The sequence below is a fragment of the Strigops habroptila genome, chromosome 2 (assembly GCF_004027225.2).
Source record: "Strigops habroptila isolate Jane chromosome 2, bStrHab1.2.pri, whole genome shotgun sequence".
In the NCBI taxonomy this organism is placed as follows: Eukaryota; Metazoa; Chordata; class Aves; order Psittaciformes; family Psittacidae; genus Strigops; species Strigops habroptila.
The window spans coordinates 106,907,408-106,929,224 of NC_044278.2; the positions used below are offsets into that span (position 1 = coordinate 106,907,408).

At 40.6% G+C, this 21,817-nt stretch overlaps 1 protein-coding gene across 2 annotated transcripts in view; it reads right to left on the minus strand.

The window, feature by feature from the left end:
* Window positions 1-17,345, minus strand: part of CUL5 (cullin 5) — a 33,251-nt gene extending 15,906 nt beyond the window's left edge. The window contains exons 1-8 of one of the 2 annotated variants that reach the window (XM_030473317.2): window positions 16,955-17,345; window positions 10,267-10,376; window positions 7,852-7,951; window positions 6,272-6,448; window positions 4,771-4,912; window positions 3,600-3,745; window positions 3,443-3,523; window positions 2,141-2,234 (exon numbers count right to left, since the gene is read on the minus strand). In XM_030473317.2, the coding sequence (XP_030329177.1) occupies window positions 2,141-2,234; window positions 3,443-3,523; window positions 3,600-3,745; window positions 4,771-4,912; window positions 6,272-6,448; window positions 7,852-7,951; window positions 10,267-10,376; window positions 16,955-16,978 (874 nt within the window). In that variant the 5' untranslated portion in view covers window positions 16,979-17,345. The remainder of the gene's footprint in view (window positions 1-2,140; window positions 2,235-3,442; window positions 3,524-3,599; window positions 3,746-4,770; window positions 4,913-6,271; window positions 6,449-7,851; window positions 7,952-10,266; window positions 10,377-16,954) is intronic. The other variant, XM_030473328.2, reaches the window with a different exon arrangement.
* Between the last annotated feature and the right edge of the window lie 4,472 nt (window positions 17,346-21,817).

Consider the following 21,817-nt stretch of genomic DNA (forward strand, 5'->3'; position numbering starts at 1 on the left):
AGATTCTTCAGAGACAGATTTCAAAGTAACAAAACCAAAAGGAAGATTTCACTGGAATTTCTTTCTGAAAACATTATGACACTGAAAATAAAGAATTCCATCCTGTAGTTGTTGGGGCACTTAAAGAATTTCTGTTTTCATTTTGTATTCATAAAAGCCAAACGTCCTTTTTATTTGTCATGAAGTACTTCAAGAATAAAATTTAGGCCTCCCATCCCCAATACTGTAAGCAAACAGAAAGGCATTAAGCCAGTTCTGAAGAGTGTTTGCAAGTTATGACATCTTCAATAGTTTTTAGCTGGAAAACATGATGCCTTCCTTCTTTTGCATGACACGAAAATATTAAGTACTTAATGGAACAGAATATTTTAAAGCAGTACCCAGCTCATAGCCAAAAAAAACAGTCCTTTTTTGACAGATGCTGTTTCACAAAGAAAACATTATGAAGTTCTTTAAGAAAGAGGAAACGGCCTCAAGCTGCACCAGGGGAGGTTTAGACTGGATGTTAGGAAATATTTCTTCACCGAGAGGGTGCTCAGGCATTGGAACAGGCTGCCCAGGGCAGTGCTGGAATCATCAGCCCTGGAAGTGTTCACAAACAGTGTAGATGAGGCCCTCAGTGATATGGTTTAATGGTGGACTTGGCAGTGCTGGGGTAAAGGTTGGACTTGATGATCTTAAAGGTCTTTTCCAGCCTGGTTGATTCTATGATTCAGTTCTTCGGGGCAAATAATATCAGAAAGACACATGCATAGTGAAGTGTAGCAGAGGATACTATCAGATGTACATATTAATATGTACAGCTCCAATCTTAAAATAATTTTTTAATCATCTGCACCTGCATCCTTCACTGAAACATTCTGAACAGCACAGGTAGGTCTAGGAAAATACGGAAAGGTTTGAAAGAGATGCTTGAGGAGTTCTTATACACTAAACAGAAGTATTTTGCAGCTAAGCAGTATCATGGGGCAGACATAGCCACAAGGAAAGAGAGGACTGTGTGAATATTTCACCAAGTTTCTAAAGATAGATGCTTTGGATGCTACAGATGAACCTTTCTGAAGCTCCGCATTTCAATAAGCCTCCTGTATTCTCCCAAAGGCTGTAAGATATACTCGTAAGTTTGGTGGCTTTCTAGATTTAGCTCTGGACTACTGCCAGAAATCACACTGCTAGATGAACAGAGCAGTAGGACATAGTTTTGAGGTCAAATATTTTCTGAAATGCTAGCATTAGAAGTGTTTTCTACACTGTTCTCAGTCATAAAACAGTTTTCACATTTGCACAGAAATGAAAACTTCGTATAGACATTAGTAAACGCTCCCTGGCTGCAGAATACTTAAAAAAAGGGAAAAAGAAAAATCAACCCCAAAACCTGTGATTTCAGCTTTTTTTGTTTGCCTGTTTTTAGTTTCCCTACTTGAATTATGACAATTTAATGATTTATCTAGTTTGGTTTATCATACAGGACCAACACAAGACTTCTGAATCGCACTAACCTCTCAGTTATGGAAGCAGAGTCAAAAAAAGCCTTGAAATTTTACCAAGGCATGCAGAGCTAACTTTCAGTACTCGCAGTGACAAACTGGCTATAAAACCAGGTTAAAAACCTGCAGGTTTTGTTCATTGACCTGTTGGCCCTGCACAAATAATCAGAATAAGAAACTTTTCTCCCTGCTTTTCAGACAAACAGCTTTGCAAAAAGATGCTTCACTTTTTTTGAGGGAAAGGGGGTAGTGGGGGAGGAATGAAGGGGCAGTGTTTGTATCTGAACTATTCAAATAGAAAAGAAGACATATGCAACATGTAACAGAGTTGTTCAACCTGAGGAAAATAAGCTGTAAGAAAACTAAATAAAACAACATAAAATACTGTTCTCTTTCAAATAAGATGAGAGCTATCCAGTCACTCAAATCTGGGTATTGTACATACAGATTTCAGAAGTGATATATAAAAAAAATACTAACCAATGATGGTCTGATTTTTTGGTGGGATAAAATTGCCCACATGCAGTAATATTTTGTCTACGACACACTGTCACCATCTATTAAAACCAGTAATTTGATATATCTACAAACAAATCTATTTTTACACAGTGGATGCTGAGTTCATCCTGCACTGGTCTTGAAGCTTCACTTACTTTCTGTTTCATTTCGTTTGATCATGCCTTGGCATTCAGCTAAAATAGTCTCTTTGAAAGATGTCACCAGGGCATTGACGCAGCACTCCATTAGCTGAAATACATTAAACACAGAATTAGCTCCATTAGCCATCTGACCACCAAAGTCTGATCTGTCTGAAGTTTGCCATGACACAAAATCCAGCCTGTTCCTGACAACTAAGCTCTATAAAATAATTAATTCATTCACTGATTCATAAATGTCTGTGTAGTTTGAATAAAATCTATACAGGAAACCATATTTCTTCAACACATATAAGTTAGTAAACATGGTAAACTCCCTCCCAAAGCAGTAATGGGTTTAGTATTTCTGTTGCTTCTTTTGTCTCGAGGGAGCCACGACTTTCGGAACACCAACTACCCTACTTAGTTTCCAAGTATACATCCAAGAGCTAAGAATAGTTCTCATTCCAGCATACCCTATTTGGACCAGGCTGGTTTGCTTGAACAAGACACTATGGCTAGACCTAGAACAGAAACTGCTTGCACACATCAGGACCATCTCTCTTTTGTCAGCCTCTTGATATGGGTCACAATTTATAGCTGTTCAAAATTAACGATTTATAACATAACAAAAGACATAAAATACATTTTGATCTACCACAAAAAAATCAGATTTAAACAGTATTTAAAACAACCTGTTTCCTGAACTAATTTCTACACAGACTACTATGAACTATTCATTGCAGTTAAATCTTCCTCCAGAATCTGAACTGTGTAAAATACTGCTCAAGGGGGAGAAGGAAAAAAGAAGAAACATCCTTTATATTAAATGGACATATTCCAGCCTAAGAGGAAAGCTACAGAAGTTTTAATGAAACTTCTACTGCTCCTTTTGACTGCAATGAACAAGAACTCTTTGAGGTATTCTAAATGAGCACTGGGAAACCCTTTACCTAACAGATTAGCCAACTTATTTTCAAATATTCTCATCCACTGTTAAGTGTAGGAAGAAAAATAAAACCATGCCTGACTCAAAATGAAAGAATAAAACTCAACCTAACTAAAAAACCTGCCCTTCAATCTGAGCTTTTGATCTACATTTACTATCAAAACATCTGCAGAAATTTTAACTTGCCAGATCGGAAAGGAATACAGATTTTTGCAGAGAAAAATACTGGATTCTTAGAAAACATAAAATCAATAGTTTCGTATCAATCTACTGCTACCAAATAATACTTTAACACACAAAAATAAAACCTGCAATGTCGTAATACCATACAAATATAAAATACATCAAAGTTTTCAGCGCATTATACTTACTGCTTCTACCGAGTTACATTCACGCCTTGTTTCTAAGTATCGTAGTGCTCTTTTCTCTTCTTCTTTTAGTTTAGCATCTGCCTGTGCAAAAGTAGAACAGCAATCATTTTAAGTACTAACACTTTCAGAATAAAGTTACAAAAGAAGTTTTACTTACATATTTCATATAATTCTGTACACCGTTTTGTTGTAAATAAGAAGGAGCCTGTGTTCTATAAAATCTCTCTGTTGAATCCAAATACGCCTTTTCAAAGTTATCCCGATATATCTGAAGTTTATCTTCGGGATTGGAACAAAGGTTAACTGCAAAGAGAAAGTCCAAACTTACTTTCAAATCCTGGAAACTTAAGTGGCTAATAATAAGCAAATCTCTCTCATTAAAGTGAGTCTTGTATTAAAAGGTTGCATTGAACAATATGAGGTATCCTATAAATGCACTCAGACCCCTAAAGGTAACCAAAATTGCCCAGTCCTCGCTCTAAAAAGATTTAGATTAAGGAACTGGAGAGAACTTCATACTTATCTCCAGCATTAGAGACATTCAAACATGGTAACCAGAAATACACATACAACTGCAAACTAGGAAGGAAAAAAAGAAACAAATAGAGGCAGCTCAGCATAATGCCTAATGAAGCGAGAACTCTCCACCTCACTGAGCAAACAGCTTTTCTTAGACATTGTTCTTAGATTCCCAATGTCTGAGGTTTTTTTTCCCCTCTTTTACAAGAATGTTGACAGTGAGCCTTCTGCAGTGCTAGGCACTATTTGGAAAAAAGTTTCCCCCTTCCTCTCAACTGTTACAGAGGAATAAATGAAAGTCCTTAAAAGGAATATGCTTTAAAAAATAAATTAGAATTGGACACTATAAAACCATCTGAGAGAGTATTAGCCACAGGTTTAATTCAACAGGCTGCAAAGTGGTAAAGAAGCACCAGGCAATGGTGAAATGTCACAGAAGTTTCAGATACACAGATCTGTTTTTCAAAGAAGAAAGTCTTAGATGCAGCCTGTTTAGCATTTCTTTTTCAAACTGCCTGAAGAATCAGAAACAGTGCAGAAAGGAGCACAAAGTTATATCTGCAAACCCAAAAGGTCAAGTAATAGTTTGCTCTTTGAAAACACCCATTTTGCAGTAAGTGATACATAGCTAAATCACTTTGAAGTTAAAGATTTTAAACTGAATTTAATTGGTATCACATACCAACAACACCAATACAAAATGCTGAGATAAGCATCCCAACCCTACCACCACAACTGTCAACTATGCATGATGAAAACTCATTTACTAAAGTGAGGAGGCAACAGAGATGGGTCTGCGCGCAACATACCATATGATTCTCGAACTCCAATAACGAGCTGAGAGTCGAAAGCTTCTCCTAGTCTTTCAGCATGAACTAGCTTCATTGCACTGTCCTGAAGTCTGTTTTTTATATTTGAAAATATGGATTCATTCCACGTATCTAGCATGAGCTGCGTGTCGAGAAGAAGAAGAAAAAAAATCCTGTCAGAAAGGTACAGGCAGATCCAAGTTTGTGCAAAAGAAATACAGGGGATCAGAAACAGAAATCAAGCAATTTACAATGCAACTCTCAGGTTATATACAGCAGTTCAACTACCTTAGAATTTGATCTTGCTCTGAACTTGTTATGGAAGCAACATTCGGCTTACATTCTAAGCTTACTTAGTGTAACTGGACAGCCAAGGGAATCAGTATTTGATTCATACATTAATTCCATAATTCCGTATTATTCCTACAGTTCTCAGCAATCGAGTAATTTTTCACAGGCTTTCTCTAACAAACAATGGAAACAAAAAAGCTAACTTGGAGATTCTCTCTCTGCTGCAATTCTCGCTTCCTTTTCTTTAAGAGGAATAGAGGATCAGATGTCAAAATAGCAGGGCAAAGAAAAAAACCTTGCCCAAAGTAATGCATTCGAACTGTTTTGCTCTTCCCATCCTGGAGACAGGGGGACAGTTGAGATGCTTTTCAGTACCAAATGAAAGATTGTTAAAGAAATTTCATTTCCCTGCAGATACTGTCTGCAGTGGAAAGGGATAATGAATGATGTTAAACTAAAGGACTTAACACTTTACAACTGATGTGCTCCGTTTTCCTTATAATAAAAGAGTAAAGCAATTTCAAGGACCATTATTCATGGGACTCAGGACACTGAGCACTTCATACTCAAAATCCTAGACTTTCTTTATGTGGATATCAAATAGTAAAAAGATCATATTCAGAAGATTCTACATGTCCGATCTTTTCATTGATATGACTGACAGCTTGGAGAAAAAAGAGGAAATTAAGAGATCAATAGCTATATTTAACTTAAGGTGACAGCATTTGATTGGTCATTTATAAAGTGCAAAGATGTGCCCCAGTTAAGATCTTGGCCTCAGGAAGTAAAATAGGAGTAGAAAAACTAATTGCTTATATATACAAGTACTTGTTATTCACAAGTGTAGAAACAGTAGGTGAATTTACAACTGCCTCCCACCCCAGGTCATAATTAAAAACAGGCAAAAAACCAAAACCAAAGACAAAACCAAAAAACCCTGAGCAAGCCCCCGAACAAACCCAAAGCCCAGTAAAGAAGTGCTTCAATCACCTGAACAACACTGCTAATAGCTAAAGCAGAACTGGACAAACAGAGTGAAACCATTGCGGAGAGAAGAGTTGCAGGGTTGTTTCGACCCCCACACTGAAGCAAAGTGATACATCATATTCCATGATTGGTGCAATTTCATCTTCAGCTACAGAATCCCTTCTGTACTATTACTGTAGGCAGAACAGTGTGCAACAAAACTCTTCTTATACCTATCACTTACCTTTCGAACAATACTGTCTTCTACATTAGACTTCTTGTTGCTGCCCTGCTTGCCCATTAAAGTAATCTCTAACTGACAAAATGGCTTGGGCAAAATATCACACTGTGTGAAGAACTTGCGCCACTCCACTATATATGCTTTTAGTAAAGCTGTATCATCTTGATGACTCAGCACTCTCTGGAGGAGAGGGGAGAAGAGGAGGGAATTCATAAACAAATTTCTGCACAAAATACAGACTGACTTTGCTTATAGTGAAAATAACTCCCCAGATAGAATTCAAATGTACAGATATATCAGAATAAAAAAGTCTACATATTTAAGCGCCATTTAGTTCTGGGAAGTAGTTATCAACCCATACCATATGGACCATTTCTAAAGGGTAAAGAAAGGTAACAGCAAGTAAGTAGTCAGTAAGTTTAAATTTTCTAAATGAACCTGCTTTTTTTATTATTATTATTATTATTATTTTATTTTTAAGCCATCTGTAGGTCAAAAAGATTAAAACCTTTGGCCTAAAAACATGTCCTGGTACAGCCATATCTACAAAACAATAAAAATAAGAAACCTGCAAGGACTACATTATGTTCTGTACAGTGAAAAGTTTACTTCAATGGCACCTACCAACCTTCCATTAGAGTCAGACAGCTAGTTAACGTGTATTTTATTAAAGCCTGGAAACTACAACTACATCATACAATGACTATCATAATGCCTAAAAAGATGCCTCTCGACACCCAACACAGACCATGCCAAAGGCCTCAATTCAGCATATCATTAATGTATGTAGGCAAGCTGATAGAACTTAAACATCAACATTTATAAACCTGGTTATACAAAGGCCTCTATAAGAAACTATGTTGCTTTAAGCAAAGCCTTAGCGGTGTCTCTTCACTAAAGATTTTACAGACTTTCATTTTTTCTTTTCCAAACCCTTGTCATGAGATGTTTTTTTATTTATTTTAATTTTTCAACAACCCCCTCTTAAATCCCTTATTACAGAAAACATCTTTTGTTCTACTTGTTACAAACACAAACATTTCCTTGGAATCTATTGACAACTTCAACTGTTTGGGGGGGGGAAGCCCATAAAACTGGACAGCTCAGCTTGCTGAGTCGATAGCAGGGCTATTTCTAGCACACCACACATACGGCTTATTTTAAAGCCATCCATGAACATGTCAGCACTGCACTGAAGCTAGACAAACAACATTTCTTTTTCAGACAGTAATTTCTTACATAAAATTTTGCCTCGAGAACTTTTCAAGTGGACGAGGATACCATAAGTACGGTTGGATAAACAAAAGTAATGCTGGGGTTTGGGGTTTTGTTTTGTTTTTTAGTACACCACAAAAATCACTGCCCACCCCAGTTTTAAGGACTGTGAGAAAACAATGAGCCAAGGCAAATGCTCAAGGCTGAGTCTTATTTGTGTCAATAGAAGATCACAGGGTAATTAAGATCTCCAGGACATCATGGAATTTCAAACAAAAAAGCTATGCATTTAGATCCAATGAAAGTCAAAACTATTTGGTTATTTTTCTAACAATATGAATAGAAGTTATGAAACGTTAAGTACTTACTGCTTGTGCCTGTTTAATAAAATCAAGGATGTCTTCCTTCAGAGCCTGATGGATTTTTGCTGGACCTTTATCATCCCACAAGCAAACTGCATGTACATCTCTAGAAAACAATTTATCCACCTTTTAGTAACAGCTACTCAAAGTTTAATGCTCTAGTGCATGAGGTTTGAACAGCCATAATTTCACTATGTCTAAGAGATTAATACAGTTTGAATCTATCATTAAAAACCACACAGTTAGTTCCCAGTGACGTGCTAGGAAACATTTTTGGAGAAGAGACTGAAGCTATAAGTCTTCGAACCAAGTAGCAGCAACCTATCTCGGAAACAGTATGGTCACAAAAAAGATGTAGAAGCCAATTCTGGTTTCGGTATCCATTCAATACTCCTTATTACATTAAGGACAATTGTTAAAGCTTTTCTTTGACAAAGACAGAAACCACTTGCCAGTAGAAGCATTACTACTCAGCCCGTATTATTCTAAAATACTCTCATTACCATGCAGCCTTCACTCATACTTTTACAATTCAAGCACAACATCATTCCTGTGCCACAAAGGAAAGAGACCTTCCATATGAGAAATCTGAGCTCAGGGGCATCAGGTAATTTAAAAGATGTTTTAATTAGTTTAATACAATCACTGAAACATTTAATGACAGTGATAGCATTTTAAAGTGGAAACCTACTGCAGAACAGCTCCCAAACAGCATCGCAAAGCAAAATTCTATTAATGAGTTTTAACCAACATACAAATAATTTTTTCCTAGCTTACAGCCCAGCAAGAGTAACTTAATTCCTACTTTCTTTTCATACTAAAGACTAAATAAAGCAAGCTACACTCCTAACCATACATCATAGAAAAAGTGGCCTAGCAAGCCATTTCTTGACTCATTACCTTCCTCTGGTTTTTATTCTTCCTTTCGATAATAAAGCCATGTCTTTGCAGAAAAGCAACTACATCATTTAAAGGCATAACTTTGTTCCTATTAAATCAATACAGTTATTTCAATCCAAAAGCAGCTTTTTTAGTTTAACCGAAAAGACAAAACTTACAAGGTAAAAAGTTCCTTTACCACAGATGAAAGGTGCTGGCCCAGGATTTACAGAGGTCTACCTAAATTGTGAGGCTTACGCAATGTTCACATGCAGAGAAGGCGTTACTGTACTTAGAATGCCACTGTTTCCTGACAGGAGTGGAAAAAGCAATACTGGATAATTATACTCAAAGGGCAGGTACAAGACACCTACCGATTTTGAATTTTTATTAAAGAGCTTAACAAAGACCACTGTCCAAAAATATGAACCTAGGAGAGTGGGATCCTTTCCTTCAGCATCCTTAATTCAGCCATAGAGTTACTTAAGTTCTACTGAATAGTTCAGCTACAAGAAAAATAAACCAAAAATTTCAATACCAATGAAGAATTATTGAAGTAGTTATTAAAAATGAAAGCAATGGCTCAGGACTGAATTTGTTCCTGAAATATACTGTGTACCTGGCAACTACTATAGCTGACACATCATAAGATATTAAAACTCATTACATGATAAACTACTTTTCCTTTTGGTTGGCAGAGAAGCATGACAGGTGCAGTAGGATGGGTGTAAAAAGAATCACTGCACCATCCTCATCGAAAAGAGCAATAAAGATACTGACTGCAACAGACTGTGTTTGAATAAAAAACACTTTGTGACAGATTTTAAAAAGCAGAAGGAGAGGCTGCAGATTTAAGCTACAACCGTATCTGAGGGAAAATAACTATGTTGAGACAAAGATTATTTTAGATATACTTTCAATACATGTTGTTAATTTCTATATTATGTTGGCAAAGGTCACACGATGTATTGTAAGAAAAAAATCCGGAAGCAACTTCTGGCTTTTTGGAAGAAGGAAAATGACAGGGGTTTTAGAAAGTACAATAATGCAAACACTGTCTGAAAAATATTATATATATTACTCTTAGGGTATAAGGCTATTCAAATTATACCAGTTAAACTGCATTGCCCTGCTACTTCAGTAGCATTCTTAAGTTATTTTAGAAGAAAGCCATTCAAATCAGAATAATGTGACATTCAGCAAACTGCCTTTAAATGAACTTACTGCCAAAGCAGTAAACAACATTTTCTCTTGAATTCTAACAAAAGGTTTGTGGGTAGGTACAAAACTTGTTTACTATGATCAGCTTAAGTCAAGAGCTCTGCTTTCCTTCTCCAACCTGTTTGCAAGGATCTGAATCTCAGCAAAACTCTACTTTTGCACATTTACAGTGATGCTTACCACTTACTAAAACTTAAACTCATGGTTTTGTTCTGTGTGTTCCCACATAGCCCATGCCATGCATAACTTCGGTATCAGAAGTACTACCATAACTGTATTCCTTTCATGCAGAAGGATGAAAGATACTAAAAAATTACTTACGAAAACAGATCAAACCATTGCTGTTTTGTGACAGACTCCTGACGAAGAAGTTTCAGAACGATAGGGCGCATGAAATCCCATTTGTCTTCAAACTGAAGTGAACCTTTGTTCTGAAAGGAACAAAAAAAATACTGTTCATAAAACATTTTCTTAAAAGTTATCTCTAGGGATTGCACTCCTATGGTTAACTTAAAAATATCTTCTCAGAGGTGTTTCCCATAAGCCAGCATTTGAGCTACAACACCACAGCTGAACAGCACTTCTCACAGTGTTTATTACTTTAAAAAGAGACAGAGCTATCACTTGTTTCTTAGAGAAGCAGATTGCCAACTTCTTCCTTTATTCACTGCACTAGCTACAATGCAACAAGTTCTAGGAGGTGTTCTTCACCTGTTAATGGAGTTATAAATGGACAACATGAACAATACTCAGTCAGCTTCACTGCCCCAGCCAGCATACATGCAATGAAAGTCATGAGGCAGAGTTGGAAACCTGTCTTGAATAAATTACCATTGCCAAAATGGCAGCCAGAAATCAGGAACAGCACCTGCGGATGCTGCCATGTACCCTTTTTCTCCACTTTGCATTTGGCATCAGCAGCAAAGCGGGAGGAAGGAAGTAGAGTAATGTAGGAGCTGTGGTATTACAGACTCCCTTCCTGTGGGTTAACTGGCCATAGGCAGTTTGATGGCCAAGAGTACAGTTCATGCAGATGAAAATGGTTTCCACCATCCCGAAAAATCCAACCCAAGGTGGATTTTTTCAATCTTATAATAAAAATAAAGAGGAAAACTAAAGAAATTAAATGCTCCCATATAATATTGATTATTCTAAAAAAATCTCACTGTAGTATACAGGTTTCCATTATTTAAAAACCCAAAATCCCCAAACCAACAGCATTAAAAATCACTATTTGCTTACAGCTCTACATTTTTAGAAGAAAAACCTGCAATTAAAAAAAACAGTTGATTGAGAGCTCTGTGGCAAAAATACTGGTTATCTGCAGTGTTATGTTCCAATGCACTGTTTACTTCTGGACAGATCACTGTCTTGGCTAGTACTACTACGTTTGACACAATTCACTTCCCATGCAGTAAATAATACAGTCTAACTACTTGAAATTCTTACAAGTGTGCTGTTCTGCCACTAACACCTCTTCAGATAAACAAGTACAAGCAGCACCAGACGTTCTCTCAACCATCTCCTTCTGATTAATTTCTACATGGAAATTTACAATTAAATCTGTTATTTAGTATTCAGAATAAGCACAGTTTGGAAACTGTATCCCCTGCCGCTCTGAAGTGCAAAGATGTCTCATCTTCCAGTTAAAAAGATGCAACAGGCATCACAGTAACTATTTTTATAGCAACATCACCTGGAGGCCTGACAGCATTATCATACCATTGTGGTAGGTACTGAACATGGGCTTCACAGAAGCATGCAGTTTGATGAAGCTTATCATTCTTTCAACATTAAAAAAAGGAAAATAAGTTGTTTTCCAATTAGACAGTTTTGCCTGTTCCTTTCCACTGGAAAAAAGAAATAATTTGAATGCATCATCTTTGAAAATGCTCAACTACCTGCTTCCCCCCTCCAGAGGCGGCTTTACAATTATTTCCTAAACTTTGAAGAGTTGCTCTAATCTTTCCTAGTCCTGTGAAAATGATTAGTTTCTACTTGTAGATGTTTCTGTTCCTAGTCCCCTTTTGCAGGATAATGAACTTGAAAGACCAGCTACTGAACAGTTAGAAGTTCCAGAAAAGACATTATAAAATAAGTAAAACCAACTTCCTCCAAAGTCTTCCTTTGGAGTGAAACTTCAGAGTAGATCCTGTAAGTTTTCTGGAAGAGGTAAAAAGCCTGTTCTGCAATTTTGGAGAAGCGCAATTCAGCCCTTTGCTGAAAAGAGCTGAACTAAATGCTCTTTGTGAATAAGACTAGTAAAATTGGGGGGGGGGGGGGGAGGGGAGGAAGGGAGGAGTGCAAACACTACAACTGATATGATTTAGATTGTGACTACCTACTTCACTCTAAGAAGCACACATAAAACTCCATTTCAGTTGTAAAAACTGCATGTGCACTTGTGATGAGCACGTACCTACTTAAAAAGAATTTCCCAAATAAAGCTTTGCAGAAAATGCCATTAGGAAAGTTTAGAACTCTGTTTTCTATACATTGGAGTAAAACTTTTTTCCCCCCACTTCCTCGTGTATTACACAGAAGAGGAAATAAAATTAACGGATTAAAAATCCCACTCAATTAAACTATTACTTATGGTCAATAAAAGATTCAACATCTTCTAGATAGATTCAAGCTTCCCTGACCTCCCATTTTTGTGCTGAAATTACAAAAGAAAGGGTGCATAACACCACCTACTGTGTGCCATTCGCATTCACTAATTCTACCCCCAGTAGTGCATCAGAAAACCAAATTTTATAATGGCAGAGGAAGTCAAACAGTGGTAACTCTTACTTGTGACCAAAGTCACACATACACCAGTGACACAGACAACACGAGGAACCCATTCCCCACTTCACTGAGCCACCTACAAACCCCTGCAACTTCTGCACTGTATTTCCTGGGTAACTTGTTTTTCTTAGCTTGTTGCCTCAAACCGTGGTTCCCAAGGGAAGGAATTCACACCCTGACAAAATGAAATTACTCCACTTACCCAATCGTCTCTGAAAACAAGGATGATGATTGAGAGCCATACCCTGGCTAAGTGACTATACTAGGAGTTTCAAATGTGATCCTGTGAAAAATAACTCCACGTACCAAATATTTTATGTTTTGAAAGTCACTTCACTAAATTTGATCACAGAGATTTAAAGTTCCATTTTAACGCTAAACTTTACTTGAAGTACATACTACTTCAAACACTATATTGAAATATATACTACAACTTTACTCTTCAAACTTTCTTTTTCCCTTTTCTTCACTTCTATGCAGAAGCATCTATACACAGTATTTTAGGATAGCAGGTAAAAAAACCTGTTAATGAATATTACGTACAATGATGCAAGTTGAATTGTTCCACTAACCAGTTTTTCTGATTTGGGTATTATGGCACAACACAAAATTCTTCACCTTAACTGTAAGCAAGTTGAAAAGCAGCACAGCAGGAGCAGGCATGGAATATGGTACAAGAGCCTAAATAAACGCAGAATGTAACAAGGCAAGGCAGTATGATGAGGCCTCCACACCGCTGCCCCTCTGAACCTTCAAATGTCTATTTGGACATTCAGGTCTCTTTAGTGTGTACTCTAGAACACAGTACACTTTCAGGCCACACACAAATTCAGCCCTGATCTCCATTAGATGCTCTAAACAGTACTGTAAAAAACCCAACATTCTTGTTATGCATCTTATCTATACATCTTCAGCACGTTACTACTTCACCATTTACAGATGATTGATACATATTAAGGCTAGTTCCCAGAGGGATGAACTAGGAAGTATGAGGTCCTAGATTGAAATAAGCATGAAAATCCACTGTCTGATTAATCTCTGCTACCAGCACCTCTAAAAGTCAGTGTAATGATAGTACTGAAGTTACTACACAAAGCAGAAGAGCAGCCAGAGGGAAAGCTCTGCTATGTAACTAACAAGTGTGCAACTTCTAGTGGATATCCTAATTGGAAAGAGCCAGTAAGAAACAGACAATGTTAAAACAGGGATCTGGAATATGTACTTTAAGTTGAAGAATTCCAAAACTTCAGATCTGTTTCCAGTTGTCAGTGACAGAGTCATGAGATTAAAAAAACCAAACTACTTTAAACCAATGCAAAGGTAAATAATGGTTCTCATTTCACTTAAACCTACAGAAAAATCTGCTGCTGCTTTTGCTGCTTCCCTCCTACCGCCAGACTCAAGCTGCAATTCATCTTGCAAGGATGGACCCTTGCATGTGCTGGCAGCTCCAGTAAAGCTCTACAGACATGTAAAGATCAGCCAGCATGGATACAGCTATGGCTTTCCTTTGTGCTGCAATAAACTGAGGTGCTCTGTCCCAGAAACTGCAGAAACACTCATGAATCTTCATGTCACATGAGTGAATTGGTTTAGACTACCTTGTCACTGCAAAGGCAACAGGTTACTAGTCCAACACCCCCCCCAAAATGAAGCATCCCACTTTAAAAGTGCCTGAGTCACAGGTACGTTGAGAGAAGAAACTCTGGGGGACTCAGCTGGTAGCAGCTCACCTACAGGAAAGCCACGGCCTCAGTGTGGGAGAGCAGTTCTGCACAGTGGGGTCCACGCTAGCTTACCACGTCATAGCTAGCTCTTACGAACTACTTCAACATTTTCATCACATTACAACTTGTTGTATCTCACCAGGATTCAGCGTATGATAGGTCATTTCGATTTTCATTTAAAAGAAGGCTCTCTGAGAATATGCTTCTCACTAAAAAAATCGTTTGCAATTAGGAAAGTTCAAACAATGCCCTTTAAAATAGCAACATCAGTCAGGTTTGGATTCAGCTAGTATCCATTACTGGAACAAGAAGAGTATTCCACTTCATTTTCTCAACTATGTAAGAAGTCAAACAAGGATGGGGAAAAAAACAGAGAAAACTCTTAGTTCATGTTTATCCTAGCAAAACCAAGACCTGTCTAAACCAAACTTAGATTTGATTATGCAGGCTTATTTGGAAAAGATATGGAAAAAAACCTTACAGATTTTAACACCTCTCCTTTCTTAGCCAGGGATTTTTACTGTGCTGAGACACTGCTTTTTTTTCCCTAAACATTAAAGCAGAAGTACATGAAGCACTGCCAATCAACACCAACCTGGAATCAACAGCTTCTCTGAGAGCACTCTGATGAGCAGAATTAGGGAACAAAAGACTTCATCTAGTTCCAGTCGTTGCATTGGTTTATTGTGTCATTATAAATGAAGTCAAATCACTGTATAATCTTTCCTTTTTTAATGCAGGGTTCATACATTACTGTCGTTAGAAAACTCACTAATTAGTAAGTTTTAGTGCTTAAAAACACTCCAAGTGACCAGAAATCCCTATTTGAGAATAGGTATCCCTGTAGCATTTTTCCCAAAACACACTGTGCATATACATATATACTGTTGTCAACATAAAATACTTATGATTCAAAGGCCAGTTGCAAAAACATGACTAGTCAACACAAAGGCAAGAGTTCAGCAAGAGTAATCTCACAGAATCAAGGACTTTGACTCTATTTTCACTTAGTGTACACCTATTATTCTTTCAAAACAGCTGAAGTGGAATGCTGACACATCTTACAGGCCTGCTTCTTCTACCTACTATGGACTACACAACTACATGTGTCTGGTCAAATCAGGCATCGTTGTCTCCAGAGATCCTTAAACATACAGCAAAGAGATGGACTAAAACATTAACAAGTAGATAAACTGTCTGTTCCTTGCTCCAAAACCAGGCTCTTCCACAAAAAGCACATTTCTTCTCATGGGAAATTATTCTTTTCACTGGTGTTCCTGGATTCTTCAATTTTATTTTTTCATGTAAGTCTTACCTGCTAAAAAAATCGAACTACTTGGACATAAAAATATAGAGAAATTCATTTCAATTACGTTTCAATTTCAAGAAAGACTTTTTATATCTTATTAATACTAAACTCTTTTTTTGGATACCAGGAAGAAAGAAGGCTATCAATCATTTCTCATTTCTTCACACTGAGCGTTTCCGAGTAACACAACCAGCGGTTTCAGGTCAAAGCTGTACATCCAAAATAGGTCAGATTGCTAAAATGCAAGCAGCACTCCTTCAGAACCACATTTAACTATAATATATAGTGCAGAACACATGTATAGGCCTATATTAATGTATATTTACATTGCTAACTGACAAAGGGAAGCAGATAGCCTTCCCAAGGCCTTTCACCCTCATCACACTGATGTTCTAGAAACACTTTCTGGAGGCACTAGTAACAGTTGTTTAAAGTAGGCCTGTCTTCCATATGCTGGCACGGCCTCAAAGGCTACATACGGTCTTCTCCACACACATGCCACAAATATCAGGACAGGCAGTCCTGAGCTCCAGTGCTGGACTGTCCTGCTGAAAACTCCTGCTCGAACCCGCTGGGGGTGATTGACATGTCACCGAGCGCCGGGAAAGTGCTTGAAAACGTCTGACTACAAAAGCAAAGCTGCTTAACGCAAGCGAAAGGCCTCCAGGAGTTTTTCTTTGCAGAAAAACTGTAGTTAACAAAACCGCTGGAACACAGTGGCACCCCAAATAATGACACTTGCCCGCGGCGAAGGCATTTTCCAACTCTTTGTTAAACTTAAAACTCGTTTTCCGTACACCCAGGTCTTTTAAATAAACAAAGGGACGACTCCGTGCCCTGTCTAACTGCACGACGCAACGCTGTTTCCCAACGACGCGTGTTTGGGAGGAGAGCGCAGGGGTGGGGTGCGGGGTGCCGGCAGCCAAGAGGCCACCGGCCGGGCCGGGCCGAGGACGGCGGTCCCGCACCGGGCGCGGCGCCGAGGCCGTTCACCTGAGGGAGGGCCGCGGCCCCCGCCCCCGGGAACGGCAACTTCGGGGAGCGGCGCCCGCGGCCTGCCCCCGCCGGCTGCTCTGCCCGGCCCGGCCGCCCCAGCCACCCGCCGGGCCCAGCCGGCGCTGGGGCAGCCCCGGCCCCCGCCGCCTCCCTCCTCAGGCCGGGCCCAGCCAGGCCCCGCTCTCACCTTTAAGAGATTAGACGTCGCCATGATCCCCCCCGCGGGGCCTCCCCGGCCGGCGGCGGCTCCTCTCCCCGAGCTCGGCTCGGCTGCCCCCGGCCGCTGCCGCTTTACATGGCCCCGGGCCGCCCGCCCGCCCGGCCTGACCCGCGGCGGCGGCAGTAGCAGCGGCCGCAGCGCTGGGCTCCCCTGCCCGGGAGCGAAGCCGGTGCCAGGCTCGGGGCGCTCGGCAGCGCGACCGGCTCGTTGCTCCGCACGCAGCCGCCCCTCAGAGCCTCATGGCGGCGTCCGCGCAGGAGGCGCTCGGCAGCAGCCGCGGCTCCATGGAAGGGGCCGGCCCACATGATGCGGCGCCGCGCAGCCGGCCCCGCCGCCAAGAGCGGCCGCCCGCGCCGCGCGCTCCGCCTGCAGCGCCCCCTGGCGGCCCGCCGCCGTCAGCGCCCGCCCCGCGCTGCCGCGCTCGTCCCCCCTCAGGGCCCCGCGGGGACGCGCCCCGGCGCGGAGCCCCCTCGGCTGCGGAGGGCGCCGGGCAGCGCCCGGGCCGGCAGCGGGTGGCGGCTGTGCGCGGCGGCTCTGCCCCACTCAGAGACACCCGCAACAAACCGCGCCCCCCGCTCCGCAGTGCCCCGTGCCTTCTGCCGGCAAACACACGGGAAGTTGGGAACAGAGGCCCGGGTGTTACGGGGCTGTGTAGGGACGGGACAAGCGGGAATGGCTTTGAACGGAAAGAGGAGAGGTTTAGGTTAGATATTAGGAAAAAATTCTTCCGTGTGAGGGTGGTGAGACACTGGCACAGGGTGCCCAGAGAAGCTGTGGCTGCCCCATCCCTGAAGTGTTCAAGGCCAGGCTGGACGGGGCTTGGAGCAACCTGCTCTAGTGGAAGGGGTCGCTGCCTGTGGCAGGGGGTTGGAACTGGATGAGCTTTAAGGTCCCTTCCAACCCAAACCATTCTGTGATTCTGATTCTATGAAATTCAATGTGGCTGAACGGTGTGGTTTGAAAGCAGAAAAATAAATCTACTCTTAGCTGCCGGAGGTTGGCGAGCATGGGCCCCCACCCCGGCTCATCGACCCGGCTGCTGCGAGGCTGCGGGTGGTGCCACACTGGCCCCATGTGCCCGACTGTTGGCAGCGCTTCTGGCAGAAGGCACCGCACACTCACTGGCACAGATCTGTATTTTGTGACACCAAGTCACTTCCCTACACCCAAATCTCTGGCTAAGCCATCACTATCCCTGCCAGTTGTCACAAGTTTTCTATTTAGCAAGAAAAGTTAGGGTTTAGGTAATTTTTAGGAGGGATTTGGAAACTTTCAGGTTTTACATAGGGAAAAAAGATTTTTACTTTTCTATTAAAATGTTTAGCCTTCACCTAACATGTGTCTTGGAAAAAGTTTCAAGGAGCTTTTCTTACAGGTTGGGAAACCTGTGAGGTGATGCCATGCATTCATCCTGGCCTGCTGCATGTCACCTGAGTGGACAGCCCCACCGCCTGCCGCTGGGGACGACAGTGCTCCCACATCTCTTCTGGGTGTAGGGTGAGGGACACGACCTGAAGATCGATTCATGCTATAGACGATAGGGACCCTGCAGTGTTAGAAAAGCTGTAATAAAACAATCAACAAATCTGCACACTATGGAAGTTTTGATAATGCTGACTAAATACGGTCAGTGGCCTTACTAACTTAATAAATTAGGATAGTCATATTAAGGCCTTTTCTTAATTGAGCAGTAAAAAGGAGGTACTGAATAATTTCCTGTTTTAACAAAATTTCCAGCTTCTGAATGCTTCGATTAGTTCATAATTTTTTTCTTTGCTGTTATTATACAACATGTGTGCTACACTATATCATAAATAAAACCCCAGTGTGACCAGCAGGTCGAAGAAGGTGATCCTGCTCTTTTATTCTGCTCTTGTGAGACCCCACTTGGATACTGTGTGCAGTTCTGGTGTCCTCAACATAAGAAGGACATGGAGCTGTTGGAGCGAGTCCAGAGGAGGGCCACGAGGATGATAAGGGGGCTGGAACACCTCCTGTATGAAGATAGGCTGAGAAAGGTGGGGCTGTTCAGCCTGGAGAAGAGAAAGCTGCGTGGAGACCTCATAGCAGCCTTCCAGTATCTGAAGGGGGCCTATAAGGATGCTGGGGAGGGACTCTTCATTAGGGAGTGTAGTGGTAGGACAAGGGGTAATGGCTTCAAACTTAAAGAGGGGAAGTTTAGATTAGATATAAGGAAGAAGTTCTTTACAGTGAGGGTGGTGAGACACTGGAATGGGTTGCCCAGGGATGTTGTGGATGCTCCATCCCTGGCAACATTCAAGGCCAGGTTGGACAGAGCCTTGGGCAATATGTGTGAGGCAACCCTGCCCATGGCAGGGGGGTTGGAACTAGATGACCATAAGATTCTTTCCAACCCAAACCATTCTATGATTCTATTAATTGCAAATATTCATGCAGTTATACAGTTGTATGTATAGCATATAATTATGCAGTATAGATCTAATTGCATAGGTACTGTCCACTGTGTATGTATTCCACAACAGTGCTGAAGTTACAAGCCTCCAGCAGGGTCAGTAAAACATGTGCATGGTGTATTTGTACACTGGCCACTCCAGAGCCGGCCCGTTACGTTACAGGTATGTAAGTACCAGAGAACCTGAGATACTGGTGAACATTCAGCAGACTGTGATATGGAGGCAGTCATTTCTGGAAGCCACTATGCCATGAACTGATTTATCCTTCTTTCCCTAAACCCTTTTAAAATGTGATTATTTCAAATTATTTGAGACCTTTTGTTCTTTTCAATTTCTATGGCATCCATTCATTTTTTAACATATACTTGCTGTTAATGCCACAATTCAGTGATTTTTTAAACTCCTTTTGAGAAATAATTTGGACATAATTCAGCCAGAAGGTAAACTAACTGTAGAGAACTTCATCTCAGTTCCCTTTAATGCAAAGCTTAGAGCGAAAAAGCACAACACAAATCATCAGAACGTTGTAATTGCAAATTTTGCTTAGTCAGCATTTAAGCTCAATGAAGTTGGGCTGTTTTAAAGTGCTGTTTAGAAATGATGGATTTCTCTATATTTGCACTTTTCACACAAACCTACCAAATGTGAGAGTACACATGCTGCAGCAGTACGTGAGCACCTTCTGTGATCTTGTCTGTTCTAAGTATCCTTAATCACCCGGTAGCACTGCTGTAACATTTATGTAGTTGGCCTGGAAGGGTCAGCAATGGAAGTAGTGAGTACATGAGTTCTTACATCCTGCCCAAATATGCTCTTGTGCAGCAGCTGTGAGTAGTGCTAGCCAAGGAATAAGGAACTTGAGTACCTGAGCAGCAGTGAGACAAGGAAACAGTGGCACTTTTTACTGATGTTAAAAATCATGTGCATCTCATTTTGCACGACTTTGCATGACTGTAATTTTTTGCTGAAGATCTGTGCATTAATTTTCTGGGAAGGCATCCATGAGCCTCAAGGTTTTGCAGTATTTTAGTACCACTTCAGGGCGCTTTGACAGTACACTGTTACATAATCTTGCTTTATTTGCTTTGATTCTATCGCAAATGGATTATTACTAAGTTCTGATGGTAATGAAGATATATATATTGTATCTAGTATATTATATATATTATATGGTACTATATTGGTCCACAGTTTTATATCTTTCGCATGGACTGCAAAAAGGCAGAGCGTACACTTAATCCCAGAGCTGTCCATGGGTTCAAAGTGATTTGCAAGCAACAGCTCATTCAGAATTGGATGATCAGTGAAATTAATACCATGCATAATAGCCTAGTTGTCTCAGAGTGAACTGATTCCAGGCACAAATCTGTTGGCTTTGAATGAGTTGCCTCAGAAAGAAATATGTGCTGCTATGTTCTCTTCTTAATGCCCTGAAACACATGGTACAAATAAGACGTGTTTAGTTTCTTCTAACCTTCATTTTGCCCATGTGATGGTTGATTAGCCAGTTTCAGACTCCTCTCCAATCAAGCTAGATATATTCAGTAGGGTTACTAACACTAAAGCCTCGTTTATCACTGCCATGGGCAGTCACGATGACCATATACACAAACGGTGCCATGACTCTCTAGAGACAATCCTTTTAAAAGGGTGAGGACACATGGACATCTACCTGTAGCTGAAGAAGGAAGCACTGACAGCGACCAAACTTTTCACATGAAACAACTTCTTCTATGTTTGTTTCTGTTTCAACAAGAAAGCAAACACTTTAATTTCTGGTGTTTACTATCTCGGCTTCATGTCACCCTCGCTTCATGTCACAGTTGCATTCTGGAGACATTGCATGTGTGTGGGAGTGAAAATTACTGCTGCTTTCACTTGAAGTTGTTTAAGATTTTGGTATCTTAGCATCACTGGATCTGCCTATCTTGTGCATCTGAGGATGACCTGTTTGTTCTTACGCCAACATTGTCTTTTAGGTTAAAGAACTTCTCTCTCCCCGATGTTTATTCTTCTCTGATGTATTTTTAGACAACAGTGCTATTCCCTCACAGTTTCCTCGCTGGAAAACTTTGCACTTTTTGCCCTGAGTTCCACTGAGGGGTGGTGCAGGGCGACTGTTTGCAGGCAGAACCTGCAGGAAAGTTTTTGCTGAGACCAAATTCCCCCCGGGACACGGAGAAGCACATCGCATGCATTAGGCAAAATGTGGCCATTGTTCCATGCCCAGGCACAGAGCTGCAGAGAACTGCTGTGGGGAATTACACCTGATCTAATTTTTCCTTTTTCTGACAGCTAGAAATTTACTGTTCCGTTCACTCTGTGTACTCAGGAAGTTATAGCTGGTCTGTGAAGCATGGTAGAGTGAAAGAGGCTACAACATGAAAATTACAGT